Raw genomic sequence first — 15,598 nt, forward strand, 5'->3', positions numbered from 1 at the left:
ATATTAGGACGAAATTTCTTTTATTAACAAAGTTTATTTGTCTTGTAACTTTAAAAAAATAAAAAAAGAATCATGATACACGCATAAAGAGTTAAGGCCATCTAAATTATACGATTATATTTGATACAATTGATTCAGTATTTTTTAAAAATTTAGGATTGATTCATATTTTATATCAAATAACGTCATTCCATGTATGCTTTCGTGCGAATGATTGTGTAATGCATCCATTCCCATGCTTTAGAGGAATAGAAATCCCCAAAGCCATCAAGACCGGGTTCAGTTCACCAGTCAACTTTACAGCACCGTATATTCCATTCCATAATCAGCGCAAAAGAGAGCTCAGGTTGTTAGCAACATCGAGATTGGATCGTGCCCCACACAAATCTCAAAGCATTCCAAATTCTTTTATTTATTTGAAAGTTTCTATTGCGCATTGCACGATCCAACAGTAGATTCGCGCGAAGAAGGGAAGATAAAGCCTTCTTCGCGCAAAAGATACAATTTTTTTTTTTAGGAAGTAAAAAAAAACAAGAAAACAATTCAAGAATGTCTTTCTGACACGTCTTCTCACTGGTGAGCAGCAAATAAAGCTACATATCCTCTTTCACCGCCCTACGTCTCCCAGTAGTCTCCAAAGGCAGCTAAAACCAGCATCATCTCAACATGCAAGATGGAAGGAAGATTTGATACGATACTGAGAAAAATAATGAACATGCAAAACAAAAAACAATGGTAAAATTTCTCATGAAACGACGTGGTGGCGAATGCCATCGTCGTTGGCCGGCGGCGGCGGCTCCGAGGGCCGCCACGCCGAGGCGGTGAGCAAGGAGAGATCCTTCCACCCGAGTTTCAAGGAGCCACCCTCCTCCACCAGCGTGTATCCCTTCCAGGGGAACATCTCCAGCAGGAGGCTGGCCTGCGCCCCGGGGCTCCCGGCCAGCGACACCCGCCGGAACCCCGCCCGCCGGAGCTCCTCCCCCCACCTTTCGACCTTCGCCTCCCCCGTCCTCTTCGGGCCCCCGACCGCCACGATGTTCTTGATCTCCACCGCCAGTAGCTGCCGCTCCACCGCGTGCCGCTCCACGCTCTCCATCTCCGCCCCGTCCCCGAGAGCGTCGAACAGCGCCGAGTAGTAGTGCAGCGCCTCCACGAATCTCCCCAGGAAATCTCCACCGTGGCTCAGATCTTGCTCGACGACGGTGACGAGCTTCGGCCGGAGGGCCTTGAGGAGGCGGACGGTGCCGAGGTCGGAGCCCGTGACGTCGGAGAGGCAGTGGTGCATCCAGTGGACGACGGTGACCTCCCGGGGGTCGCGGGGGGCGAAGACGCCGGGGTCGGTAACGTGGCCGATCTTGGCCTCGAGGGGCCGGAACTCGAAGTGGAGCCCGAGGCCGGCGGCGAAGTCTGAGAGCCGGCGGCCGGTGGCCTCCAGCAGCTCGAGGGACGAGCCGAGGCCGGTGATGCGGATGGAGCGCATCTTGGCCGGGCGGGAGGCGAGGAGGTGGAAGAGGCCCGGCCACTGGAGTCCCTGCATGATGTCGAGGTCGACGACGTGGACGCGATCCTCGCCGTCGAGGGCCTCGAAGATGGCCTGGTTGGCGGTGAAGTGGGAGAATTTGACGAGGGGGGCGATGGAATTGTAGACCTGGAAGGCTTGGGCGATTCGTCGGTTCTGGGCGAGGGTGAGGGATTTGAGTGCGAGAGGGGAGTAGGCGCCGAGGAGGGAGCTCACGATCCGGACGTGGAGGGCCTCGGAGAAGTAGGCGGCGACGCGCTCCGGCGGGGAGCCGAAGGGAGAGGCCAGCTCCGAGATCTCCGGAAGGAGGTCGCGGGCCTCCGCCAGGTGGTCCATCGCCACCGCCTCCGCGCACTGGAGCAGCAGCTCCAGCATCCGGAGCCCCCTCGATTCCGCTCCTCCCCCGCCTCCCCTCTCCTCCGCCGCCTCGCCGGAGGGCGAGCCGGACTGGTGCTGCCTCTTGCGCGCCCGGTCCTCGTCCTCGCGGTCGGAGCGCTTGGGTCTCATGGGATCGGAGGAGGTTGGGCTCCCATCAATGGTGGAGGAGGCTCCGGAGCATCATGGGAACGAATTAAACAAAACTGAGTGGATATTTTGGGAAGAGACGAGTGTACTGCTGGAATTCGGATTCGAGAATTTTGGGGGTAGGAGGGGTGGAGGAGACGAGGAGGAAGGAGGGCTGCCGTTACGGCCGCGGAGACACCGTTAAGTTTGACGCCAGCATCCGTTAGGAGCCGCCTGCCTGTCGTTTTGCTGTATTTGTTTGCGTCCGTTAGTTGTTTCCCGAATTGAATAAAAGGCCGGGAAAGGGGTTGATTGTCTTCAGTGATAATTATATTATTTGATTGGTTGAGGTGATGGGACCCAGGGTTTGGATTGCTATTTTTTTATTTATTTTAAAATTTTTATATAAAAATATTTTGGATTAAAGTGATAAGTAAGACTCAAGCCTTTGTCATGGGGGATAATAGTGCAACTCCCAAACATCAAGATAACTAAAGCTGCTATTGCATTTTGGATTAACACATATTTACTTACATGTTAATAAAAAGGTAACTTAGATAACACCAGATAAGTCTTTAAAATTGTTGCTGGAAATTGGACCCGGGGGCGATCTTCGGTCGAAGAGAGGGAGCGGCAAGTCCTCACAGGGAAGCGGTGATCCGTCGGCGGGCGGTGTTCTCCGTCCGGGTGCCTGCAGAAAAGCCGGTGGCCGGGTCTTCCGGCGTCGGCCCTCCGACGCTCAAGTCAGAAGGGGGGCAAACTGTGTGGGAAGAAGAAGAACAGTGCTTCTAGAGTGCGGAATCTCCAACCCCCCTCTGAGGAGCAAGGGCCCCCTTTTATAGGGAGGTTGGTTTACCTGAGATGTGATGGGGCGAGGTCATTGTACGGCTCGGCATGTTGCTCAGATTGGCGCACGATCAGGTGAATCATTGCATTGATGTCGGAGGTGAGGTCGTCGTACGACCCGAGGTAGCACGCGATCGGGCGAATCATTGCATTGATGTCGGAGGTATGGCCGAGATCAGAGACTTATCATCGTTGATTGGACTCTGCTGGGCTGACTTGCCGTGGGGAGTTGCGGGTCCGTAGATAACAGGAGCCACGCGCATTAATGGTGGAGTAAGCCGGAGATCCGCATTAATTATGGAATAAGCTGGAGATCCGCATTAATTGTTGAGTGAACTGGGGGTTTGCAGGGGTCATGCGCAATAAATGCCGGGGCAGTGGCAGGACATGGCCCTCGGCCGGACCTCGGAGGGGTACGGCCGTAGTAGGTGGTTGACAAGAATAGACCTCGGGTGTCGGGAATTTTCCGGGTCGGAGGTTCTGAGGTCGGATGTTCCGAGGTCGGACGCCGACTTCGGCTGTCCAAGGTCGGCGGTTGTGCGACTCCTTAGGGGTAATTGTGTCACTGGGGGAAAAAACCATATTCCCCCAACACTATCCCCCGACTTCCGAGTTCGAGCGGCTTGCAGGCTCGGATGCGGGAAGTAGAGATTATTATCAAAGTTGGAGGGAATCACGTCCGCACTCTTACGCTTCTCGGAGCCTTTATGACGGAACCCGCGCCCTTTGGCGCTTCGAGGTCGCTTTATTCGGCGAGCTTATGATGGGGCTTGTATCCTTACGTTTTCCGAAACAGCTGTAACGGGGGTGGCGCCTTTTGGATCTCCGAGATCGCTTCGTGCGGCGAACCCATGATGAGGGTCCCCGGGCCCGACGAGGCGGCGCCTCGATCTCGTGGTCGAGGCCCCCCTCATCAATGAGTATGCGGTTTCGTGCTTCAAAATGAACATGCGGCGTGATCTGAGGTCGGACGTTTCCGATCTCGCATTAGCGGATCATTGATCTGGCGAGGTGGAGGCTACATCGGTGCTCCACGTGTCCCGGAGTCTTATTAAATGAGGGGAGCGGGGGTGACGTCCGCTCGTCTTTCAAGGTGATCCGATTCTGCAGACCCATGATGAGGCCGCGAGATCCGATGGGACAGCGTTTCGATTTTGTACCCGATTTATTGATCCGGAGTGAATGTGGTGCCTCGACTTCTGAGGTCGACACGCGGCGCAATCCGGTCGGGGGATGGGAACCAATTCTGTCGATCTGGGCCGTCAGGGGGGTCTATATAAACCCCACGAGTCTGCCCTAAGAGTTCTATTGGGTTGCCTTGTATTTTTGCCGTCTTCTTCCTCGCTCCACCTTTCAACCAAATTTTGCCGACGGTGCCCGGAGCGATTTCCGGCGATGTCCTGTAGGTTCCCACCCCGTACTTGCTAGGGTTCCTTTTCCTCTTCCCTCCTCTATTTTCAGTTTCATTTCATTCTTCTGTAAAATGGGTCTTGGTCCTGAGGAAGTAGGGTCGAGTCTGTCGGGAGAGGAGTTGGAGTTGATCCGCTCCCGGTTCTTCTTCCAGCCCGGGTTTCGTCTCGAAACTGCGGGGCCGGAAGATAGGGTGACGCGGCCGCCCCCAGGTCGGATCGCGGTTCATCGCGAGATGCTCTGAGCCGGCCTGCGGTTCCCTGTTCACGAGTTCGTGAACAACTTGCTGGTCGAGTACCAACTCGTCCCAGCACAGCTTGCTCCGAACTCGTGGAGGACTATAATCGGGTTCCTGTCCTTGTGTCTCGGGCATGGGATCCCGATCTCCGTGAGCGTCTTCCGTCGGTGTTTTCTATTAAAGAAAAATCCGGCGGACGCAGAGTGGCTGTACTTCGCCTTTCGGGGCGGTATGTCACTCTTTCATGGTGCCCCTTCCTCTATTCATGAGTGGAAAGGGAAATTTTTCTTCTTTGCGTCCGAGGTGCCGTGGGGGTTCAACTCGAGGTGGGGGCACCCTCGGTTGAAGGCTCTCAACAGGCTCTCCGAGCCCTCGGGGAGGGAGTTGAGGGTCCTGGACTCCTTACAGGCCCTCGGAAAGGGGTACGACCTGACCAAGCTCCTACGGGAGGACGCCCTGGCGAGCGTGGGTCTGAGTTCGGCGCGCCCCGAGGGTAAGAGTAGTTGCATTACCTTCTTTGTTTGTCTGTTCTTTCTTTTTACTAACATTGGTCTGACACTTAGGAGAATTTTTGACTTCAGATATTCCTCATATGCCGACCAGCAACGTATCGCTCTTCTCCCGCCTGAAGAGGCGGGAGGCCGAGGCCGGGGGGGGCTGTTCCCCAGCCTCGGAAGAAGGCGAGGTCGGCCGGTGCTTCCACATCGGCCGGGACGAGAGGCCCAGAGGCGGGGGCCTCCGCAGCTGACCTGGGGCGGACGCAGGCCGCCAGTGATGCAGGCCCAGCGGCCCCTCCTTGTCCTGCCCCCATCGCCCAGCGGGAGGGGCCGGTCGTGATCCGATTGCGGTGCCCGGGGCCTGAGCCGACCCGGGGCCCCGAAGCGAGCGGCCCCGAAATCTCGAGCTTGGGTGAGCCGAGCTCTTCCAGGGTTTTTCGGAAGGAGTCAGCTGAGCCGGACTCCCCAATCCTCGAGGGGAGCTCTGCCATCCACGACGCCGAAGTAGCGCGCGCCGTATTTTGGCGCGCAATGCTTCCAGCGGACCGGGCCGAGTTCCGGAACTTGCCGCTGGAGGAGATTGTCGACGATACTTATCGCAATACCGCTCGGGTAAGCCACTTTTCCGATGTTCCATAGACTACTGGTAAATATGTTATGTTTTTCAGCTTGTAATTGCTTTACCCTTTCCTTCTTGCAGCATATCCACGAAGTAGACACCCTGGTGTTCATTGCCCAAGGGTGTCAAGAAGAGACCCGGCGAGTCAGCCAGCAATTGGAGCTGGCTAAGAAGAAAATCGCCGAGTTGGGGGCAGCGCTGGCCGAGGCCGAGGCTCGGAGGGAGGCCACTGAGGCCGGGCGCCTAGCGATGGTCGAGGTGCTTGAGGAGGAAAGGGCCGCCCATTCGCTGGCCAAGTCGGCCTTGCGCGCCTCGGAGGCGCGACTGGGGGAGGCCCAGTCCGAGGTCGCGGGCCTCAAGTACGAGGGCGGGGTCTTCCGCCTCAAGATCGAGCAGCTCGAGGCCCGGGAGAAGAGGGCGCTCGAGCGAGCCGAGAACGCCGTGGAGCTCTTCAAGGAGTCGGAGGAGTTCCGCGATATGTTAGAGGAGGAAACCGTTGACGGGTTCCTCCGGGGCTTCGACAACTTCCAGAAGCAGATGGCTCGGATCTGCCCCCAGTTCGACCTCTCGACAATTCGTCCGAGGATGAACCTGGGTTATGGGTCTGATACGGACGACATTCCCGCCATCCTGACATCCGAGGCGGGATTGTATGAATGTGACGCCGCCGAGCCCGCGACGGCGGAGGCCGAGTTGGAAGGCACTTCGGAGGCACCCGCCGAGGCCCTTGCTGCAAACCCCGAGCCCGTAACTGCTGAAGACCCTTCGGTCATCGCCATAGATGACCCGAGGAGAATGCTGACGCGATCGCCGCCCCTTAGGACCCGGATGTATATTTTTTTTTTTCATTGTAATCGAGGTCGGCTCCCCAACTTTTGAATGGCCGACCTCCAATTTTGTACTTGGCCTTCTGGCCCTTTATTAATGAAAGATCCTTTTTATCACTTCGTGTTTATCTTCACTTCTCTTGTCGTAAATGAGGCCGGAATCTTAATTTATCGTTTCACCGACTTTTATCTTTGTATCTTGGCTTTCGAGCTGTTCAACGGAGTCGCACTTCTTCCTTGGCTATATCTTAGCTTTCTCAAATTCTGATCCTACCAATCGGAGGGAGCTCCGAGCTTAGGTTCTTAGATAATTTTTCTAAGTCCTATAGCCCGGATTCTAAGATTGCAAAGTTGCCATATTGGGCTTTTAAGTTTTTGAGGCACCGAAATCGGGCCTTAATCCTTCAAGCAGGATTGTGCGAGATTTGTATACGCCGCTATCCGAGGGGTCTAGTCGGGCTTCCGAACTTGACTCCCGGATCGCAGAATCATAGAAAGGGTCGGTGCTGTTCTCCATGGGGGAGCATGAGCTAATAATCGAGCCGTCGCCAGGGTTCCATAATTTTCATCCTCGGACTTTGCCGAGGTCCCGGTGAGCGGGGTCGGGACTTTTTAAAGAACACCTCAGCATCTTTGAACTCGATCGATACGCCCGCGGTCGAGGTTATTTTCATAGCTCGACATCGGAGTCTACGTATGGGGGCCGAGTTAGGCCCTAGTTTGCGAAGACTTGCATAAGTCGTTATGAAGGTTCAACAGACGGGAGTATGCATAATGCTGATGGGAGGTCAGTCTTAAACCGACTCATAGGAGTAGTCCAACTTTGGCCAAAATAAGGTCTCGACTTGGACTGAGATTTCGCTAGCAGCGCGTAGATAAAATATGACAAGAAGAGTGTCGAGTTGGATGTACCTTTTGCATTCCCAGAGTTGTACTCCACAGAGCAGAGTGGGTTGCTCCCTTTCCTCGTCGACTTTCGGAGTCATTCTTTGACTTGTTGGGGGGGGTTCGAGCCTCTTACGGACCCGATGACGCCCGCCGAAGTTGAGAGGATCTGGGAAGACTTTATTGATCCGCGGCTCTTCCCGAGGTCGAGGGAGTTTGGGACTCTACGGTCGAACCTTGGGGCGTCCCGACCTTGGTCGAGGAATCTTACGTCAGGTCAGTGGTTCTGGGAACACTCTGCTGACCTGCGATACATCCCGAGGTCGAGGGAGTTTGGAACTCTACGGTCGATCCTCGGGGCATCCCGACCTTAGTCGAGCGATCGTTCGTCAGGTCGATGGGTCTGGGCACGCTCTATCGACCTGCGACACTTTCCGAGGTCGAGGGAGTTTGGGACTCTACGGTCGATCCTCGGGGCATCCCGACCTTAGTCGAGGAATCGTTCGCCAGGTCGATGGGTCTGGGCACGCTCTGTCGACCTGCGACGTTTTCCGAGGTCGAGGAAGTTTGGGACTCTACGGTCGACCCTCGGGGCATCCCGACCTTCGTCGAGGAATCGTTCGCCAGGTCGATGGGTCTGGGCACGCTCTGTCGACCTGCGACGCTTTCCGAGGTCGAGGGAGTTTGGGACTCTACGGTCGACCCTCGGGGCATCCCGACCTTAGTCGAGAAATCTTGCGCCAAGTCGATATTTCATCGTCCTGCAATACTTCCCGAGGTCGAAGGAGTTTGAGACTCTACGGTCGAGCCTCGAGGCATCCCGATTTTAGTCGAGGAATCTGAGGATCACAGATGACCCGACATTAGAAGAGAACCATAATCATTGAAATGGGCGAATTATTTGTAGAAAAGAGATCGAATTCATATTCCTGGTTGCCTTGAACCCCTGTGGGCTTCATTGGTAGTACATCCGTAGATTCTCGGAGTTTCAGCTTCGCGGAATCAGAGTCCCCTCTAGGGACTTCAATTTGTATGCTCCGGGTCGTTGTACTCGGGCGATCTGGTACGGCCCTTCCCAATTTGGGGCGAGCTTTCCTTGCTCGGTCGGTTGAGAAGCCTCGGCTCTCCTGAGGACGAGGTCCCCTACTTTGAAGAGCTTGGGCTTGACTCTGGAGTTGTAGTATTGGGCCGTCCTCTGTTGATATGTCGCCATACGGACCCGGGCGACCTCTCGGGTCTCTTCAACAAGGTCCAAGTTGTTCCTGAGCCGGGAAGAATTGGTGTCGGGGTCGTAATGCTCCACCCTTGAAGAAGGGAGGCCAATTTCCAGCGGGATGACAGCTTCAGTGCCGTATGCTAGGTTGAAGGGGGTCTCTCCCGTGGGCAGTCAGAACGTAGTCCGGTACGCTCAGAGGACGTTGTATAAGTTCTCGACCCACTGTCCTTTGGACCAATCAAGCCTAGCCTTGAGTCCCTGCAAAATGGTACGGTTAGTTACCTCAGTTTTTCCGTTTGTCTGGGGATGGGCGACCGAGGTGAAGCGGTGGTCAATGCCGAGCTCAGAGCAAAATTTCCTGAAGTGGACATTGTCGAACTGCCGGCCATTGTCGGATATAAGGATACGGGGTAGTCCGAATCTGCAAATTATGGACTTCCACACGAAGTCCCGCATCTTTTGCTCGGTGATCCGGGCTACAGGTTCGGCTTCGACCCATTTGGTGAAGTAGTCGATTGAGACGACCAGAAATTTTCTTTGCCCGGTGGCCAGGGGAAAAGGCCCCAGAATGTCGATCCCCCATTGGGCAAACGGCCAGGGGGTGATGATGGAAGTCAGCAGGGCCGAAGGTCGGCGTTGGATGTTAGCGTTCCGTTGACACCGGTCGCACTTCCGGACGAAATCCGTCGCATCTTTCTGGAGCGTGGGCCAGTAATATCCTTGCCGCAGGATCTTATGGGCTAATGCCCGACCCCCCAGGTGATTTCCGCAGATTCTTTCATGGACCTCTCGGAGGGCATAGTCCGCCTCAGAGGGGCGGAGACATCTGAGAAGAGGAGAAGTAAATGATCGACGATATAGTCTATTTTCATACAAGACATACCGGGGAGCTTGGCGCTTGATTCGGCGAGCCTCTGTCTCGTCATGGGGTAGGGTTCCGTCCTGGAGGTAGCAGACGAATCCGTCGATCCAGCTTGGCTCGAAGTCGATGCACATGGTGGGCTCGGGCTCCTCCGTGCTGGCCGTCCGAAGGTACTCGAGCGTTGTCCCCTGGGGAAGCTCGCTCATGCGGGAGGTCGCCAGTTTGGACAACTGGTCTGCCCTGAGATTCTCCGCTCTGGGAATGTGCTGAATACTGAAAGAGTTCAAGGTAGACGTGAGTTCCCGCACTTTTTGGAGATATTTCTGCATGGATGGCTCTTTTGCTTCGAAGTCTCCCTGGATCTGGCTTACTATCAGCTGGGAATCACTGAAGGCCGTCAGGTCTTCCACTTTCAGTTCCTTTGCCAACTTGAGCCCGGCGATGAGAGCCTCATACTCAGCCTCGTTGTTCGAGGCCGGGAACTCGAGGCGCAAGGCTTGCTCGGCCACCACCCCGTCTGGACTGGTGAGGATGAGTCCGGCTCCGCTACCCCCCGAAGTCGAAGACCCGTCCGAGTGTAAAACCCATGGTAGCCTTGGGGCTTCCTCTATGGATACGGATGACAGCTCGGGGTCGTCCGGCAGGGTGCACTCTATGATGAAGTCGGCGAGTATTTGAGCTTTAATAGCCGGCCTGGGCCGATATTCGAGGTCAAATTTCCTGAGCTCGACCGCCCATTTGGCGATCCTCCCCGCACGATCCGACCTTTGCAGTATTTGCTTCATAGGCTGGTCGGTCAGTATGGTTATTGTGTGGGCTTGGAAATAAGGACGGAGTCTTCGAGCTGAAGTAATGAGAGCAAAGATCGTCTTTTCAAGTTTGGAGTATCGGGTCTCAGCATCTCTGAGGACCCGGCTGATGTAGTAGACCGGCTTTTGGAGCTTGTCCTCTTTCCGGACGAGGACTGAGCTCACTGCAACTGGAGAAACGGCCAGATACAAGTAAAGGACTTCATCCCTCTGCGGTTTGGTGAGCAGCGGGGGAGAGGCCAAAAGGCTTCAGAGCTCTTCGAAGGCCTGCTGGCATTCTTCTGACCATTGGAAATCCTTTGGCCGCTTGAGGATCTTGAAGAATGGGAGGCAGCGTTCGGCCGATCGGGAGACAAACCTCCCCAAGGCGGCAACCCGCCCGGTAAACCGCTGCACCTCCTTGACTGTCCTCGGGGGCGTCATTTCTTGCAGCGCTCGGATTTTCTCAAGGTTGGCTTCAATTCCGCGCTGGGTCACTATGAAACCCAGAAACTTGCCCGATGTGACTCCGAACGCGCACTTCGCGGGGTTGAGCTTCATTCGGTATCTCCTGAGCTTGGAGAACGTTTCGTTGAGGTCAGCTACATGGTGCTCCGCCGCTCGACTCTTCACCAGCATGTCGTCCACGTAAACTTCCATATTCCGGCCGATCTGGTCTTTAAAAATTTGGCTGACCAGCCTCTGATAGGTGGCTCCAGCGTTCTTCAGGCCGAAGGGCATCACCTTGTAGCAATAGGTGCCCTTGTCGGTGATGAAGGCCGTCTTCTCCTCGTCTTCTGGCGCCATTCGAATCTGATTGTACCCCAAAAAGGCATCCATAAAAGTCAGCAGTTGGTGTCCTGAAGTGGAATCGACGAGCTGGTCGATGCTTGGGAGAGGGAAACTATCTTTTGGGCAAGCCTTGTTCAGGTCGGTGTAGTCCACGCACATGCGCCATTTTTCATTGGCCTTCTTTACGAGGACTACGTTGGCGAGCCAGTCTGGGTAAGAGACCTTCCGGATGAAGCCGGCTTCAAGGAGTTTATCCACTTCCTCGGCCGCCGCTCGTTGCCGTTCCGGGGCGGAGCCTCTTTTCTTCTGCTTTACAGGTCTGCTGGTTGGCTTCACCCGAAGTCGATGGACCATGACCTCAGGGTCAATTCTCGGTACGTCCGCGGGCGACCAGGCGAAGATATCGGCATTGTCCCGCAGGAAGCTGATGAGGTGATTCCTCTCGCGGGCGCCAAGGCTGGAGCCGACCTGCACAGTTAGCTCGGAAAAATTTTCTCGTAGTGGAACTTGAACAAGAAGCTCACCAGGCTCTACTTGCTTCTTCCAAAGAGTGTCCCTCGCATCCAGGGTTTCCATGGGTAGTGAGGGGCCTGTTGGCTGAATCGGCGCCTCAGTCGGTTGCCTTACTCGGTAGGCCGCCATGTAGCATTGCTTGGCAACCAACTGGTTTCCACGGACCTCGCCTACTCCTTGGCCGGCGGGGAACCTCATGAGCAGATGGCGGGTTGAGACCACGGCTCGGAGGGCGTTTAGCCCTGGCCGCCCAAGGATGGCGTTGTAGACTGAGGGCAGGCGGACCACAAGGAAGTCCGTCCTCACAGTGCTCTCCCGGGGAGCGAGGCCAATTGTGACAAGGAAGCTGGCCTCACCTTCAACTGGGACCGAGTCCCCGGTGAACCCAACCAGTGGGGTATTGATTTTCCGGAGATGTCCTTCTGGCAACCCCATTTTTTGGTAGGCATGATAGTACAAAACGTTGGCTGAACTTCCATTGTCAACTAGGACACGTTTTACATCAAACCTGTTTACAATCATAGAGATGACCACAGCGTCATCGTGGGGGGTCTCAACCCCTTCCAAGTCCTCGTCCGAGAACGAGATGACTTCATCAGCACGCAGGCGCTTCGGGGGGGCTCCCTGGGCGGCTGCTCCTACCGAGGCTCCTCCAATCATATTAATGGTGTCGGCGATAGGCCTGTTGTCGTATTCTCGGGCAGTGTGGCGTTTTCCGTCGGCCTTCTTTCCTCACGTCGGTTTCTCACGAACCGATTGAGTACTCTCCGGCGGATGAGCGCCTCTATCTCGTCCCGGAGCTGGAAACAATCCTCCGTGTCGTGCCCACGGTCTCGGTGGAAGCGGCAGTACTTCCTGGGATTGCGGGGAACTCCAGTATCCCACATAGGAGGCGGGGGTCGAAAGAAATCCTGACCCTCGATTTCCATCAAGATCTCGGCCCGGGGGGCATTAACAGGTGTATAGTTTTCGTACCTCCCTGGTACGTCCGAGGCCGCTGTGGAGACCTTGGTCGAGGTGGAGTCCTCCGCTGAGGTCGTCCCTGCTGCCGAGGCGGGCTCCTCAGTCGGGGGAGGTTCTTCTCTCGACGGGGGGATCGGCTCCTTTGCCGGCTGCGCTCCTCGCGGCATTTCTTCTGCCTCCTTGAGGCGGGCTCAATCGCACCCCGCCTGGAGGCAACTGCCTCCTCGGCCTTGGCGTACTTCCGGGCTCGGGCCAACATTTCGGTGAAGTCGGCCGGGAAGCTCTTCTCAATGGAGAAGAGGAATCGGTAGGAGCGAACTCCAGTCTTCAGAGCCGACATGGCTATTGACTGGTCTAGCTCGCGAACTTCCCACGTGGCGGCAGTAAAACGGTCCAGATACTCCTTGAGGGATTCCCCCTCCTTCTGCTTGATGTCCAGGAGGGAGTCTGACGTTCGTCGGTGGCGTCGGCTGGCGGCAAAATTGGTAGCGAACTGCCTGCCGAGTTGCTCGAAGGAGGACACCGTGTTCGGCTTTAGTCCAGAAAACCAAAGCCGAGCTATCCCTCGAAGAGTCGCTGGGAAGGCCTTACAAAGTACGGCCTCCGAGGATCCTTGTAGAGCCATGAGGGCTCGGTAGCTCTCCAAGTGGTCGAGGGGGTCGGTAATTCCGCTGTAGGGCTCCACCTGAGGCATTTTGAACCTCGCGGGGATCGGCTCATCCTCGATCTGGCGGGAGAAAGGGGATTTGGTGGTGAACTCGAAGTCTCCCTCCTGCCTTGCCTTCCTACTGTGGAGCGCTGCGATTTGGCGCTCCAAATGCTCAACTTTCCTGTCGAGCTCCCCAACCCGTGGGATTGTCACCGTGGTCTGCCCCGGCTCACGGTGGTCTGGGGCTGACTCAGCCTCAGAGGGTTGGGGTCTTCTGTTGAGATATTCCCCCGGTAGCTCTCTCTGGGGAGAAGTCCGCTCTTCGTTGTTGGCTCTGGAAGAGCCATGCAAATTTTGGCTTGGGAAGACCGGGCCGTTGGGAGGACATTCCGGCAGGACCTGGGCCTGCGGGGGGAGCGTTGGTAAGGCCTCCTCGCGCCGCAGGCCTTGAACGGCGGCGGCCAGGGCCTGGACTTGCTGTACCAGGGCATCAAACTGTTCTGGCTGGACCTGAGGAACCGGGTCAGCCGGAGTAGGCGAATTCTGGACGGAATGTCCAGAATTTTGTGGGGGACGCCGGGAGATGTTGGAGGCTCCCTTGCTTCTCAACTTCATGATCGCTACTCGGGCCCTTCCTCTAGCGCCAACTGTTGCTGGAAATTGGACCCGGGGGCGATCTTCGGTCGAAGAGAGGGAGCGGCAAGTCCTCACAGGGGAGCGGCGATCCGTCGGCGAGCGGTGTTCTCCGTCCGGGTGCCTGCAGAAAAGCCACCGGCCCTCCGACGCTCAAGTCAGAAGGGGGGCAAACTATGTGGGAAGAAGAAGAACAGTGCTTCTAGAGTGCGGAATCTCCAACCCCCCCTCTGAGGAGGAAGGGCCCCCTTTTATAGGGGGGTTGGTTTGCCTGAGATGTGATGGGGCGAGGTCATTGTACGGCTCGGCATGTTGCTCAGATTGGCGCACGATCAGGTAAATCATTGCATTGATGTCGGAGGTGAGGTCGTCGTACGACCCGAGGTAGCACGCGATCGGGCGAATCATTGCATTGATGTCGGAGGTATGGCCGAGATCAGAGACTTATCATCGTTGATTGGACTCTGCTGGGCTGACTTGCCGTGGAGAGTTGTGGGTCCGTAGATAACAGGAGCCACGCGCATTAATGGTGGAGTAAGCCGGAGATCCGCATTAATTATGGAGTAAGCCGGAGATCCGCATTAATTGTTGAGTGAACTGGGGGTTTGCAGGGGTCATGCGCAATAAATGCCGGGGCAGTGGCAGGACATGGCCCTCGGCCGGACCTCGGAGGGGTACGGCCGTAGTAGGTGGTTGACAAGAATAGACCTCGGGTGTCGGAAATTTTTCGGGTCGGAGGTTCTGAGGTCGGATGTTCCGAGGTCTGACGCCGACTTCGGCTGTCCAAGGTCGGCGGTTGTGCGACTCCTTAGGGGTAATTGTGTCACTGGAAAAAAAACCATATTCCCCCAACAAAAATTATTTAATTTTAATAAAAACTGTTATCTAAATAAAAATTAATTAGGATGCAAACTCTCCTGGGATTAATTGTGCTTAAAGTGATCGATCATACGGCGGCAGAGCTTATGGATATTTTGATTCATGATATATTGAGGACATATCATGCAAGGCTGCAAGCTTGAAACAATGGCCTTTGCAGCCACTCTGCAATCAAAATAACATCTCAGCCTAGAAAACCCTAGAGCTCTATTTCAACCACACCGATAATTCAACATCTAAATCGATCACAGTTTCAGCCGGTCGGTCATCTATTAAAAAGAAAATTGTAATCACCTTGCGGCTCATGTTTCTGCGGTGGTCAATCACTATATCCACATATATATTCTTGAATATGTAGACGCTACTCATGGTCGTAAACCGAGATGCTGTTTTATTCCTCTTGGTCACAAGGAGCCCGGCACAAGAGCTCCTAAGTGCCCCCCCTGTAAACAAAACCTCATCAAACAATGTCCAAGCCCCTTAAACCCTGCTTCTCTCACCTGTTCCAGGGTCGACCAGTATGCAACATTTCTAATGCAGCAGAGCAAGCATAGCAATGTCACCATGAGCCTGGCTCAACACTCAGATGCTTAGACAAGGCAACATACATACACACATACATAGGTTTTAGGAGAAATTGATGTACCCCTGTAAACAAACCCTCATCAAACAATGTCCAAAACCCCTTAAACCCTGCTTCTCTCAACTGTTCCAGGGTCGACCAGCATGCAGCATTTCTAATGCATCAGAGCAAGCAGAGCAATGTCACAAGGCAACATACATACATACATAGGTTTTAGGAGAAATTGATGTGCCTCATGCATGCATGCATGCATGCATGCGTATCTCAACAGAAACAAGTGAACAAATTTGCAAAGAGGAGAATATAACAGAAAATCTTCAATTTGATGAAAAGATGAAGGGAGCAGCAGTAAGCCCTTTTGTGCTTGATGATGGC

The 15,598-nt window shown here is 55.0% G+C and overlaps 1 protein-coding gene across 1 annotated transcript; it reads right to left on the reverse strand.

The window, feature by feature from the left end:
• Positions 1-383: 383 nt before the first annotated feature.
• On the reverse strand, positions 384-2,523 carry LOC103704547 (scarecrow-like protein 23). Its single transcript, XM_008787890.4, has one exon. The coding sequence runs from the start codon at positions 2,024-2,026 to the stop codon at positions 746-748; it is 1,281 nt and encodes a 426-aa protein (XP_008786112.3). The 5' UTR covers positions 2,027-2,523; the 3' UTR covers positions 384-745.
• Between the last annotated feature and the right edge of the window lie 13,075 nt (positions 2,524-15,598).

Source organism: Phoenix dactylifera, unplaced genomic scaffold, assembly GCF_009389715.1.
Source record: "Phoenix dactylifera cultivar Barhee BC4 unplaced genomic scaffold, palm_55x_up_171113_PBpolish2nd_filt_p 000007F, whole genome shotgun sequence".
In the NCBI taxonomy this organism is placed as follows: Eukaryota; Viridiplantae; Streptophyta; class Magnoliopsida; order Arecales; family Arecaceae; genus Phoenix; species Phoenix dactylifera.

Bases quoted from the DNA above. Each gene is read 5' to 3' on its own strand.
- LOC103704547 (XM_008787890.4), bottom strand. From the start codon at position 2,026: ATGAGACCCAAGCGCTCCGACCGCGAGGACGAGGACCGGGCGCGCAAG.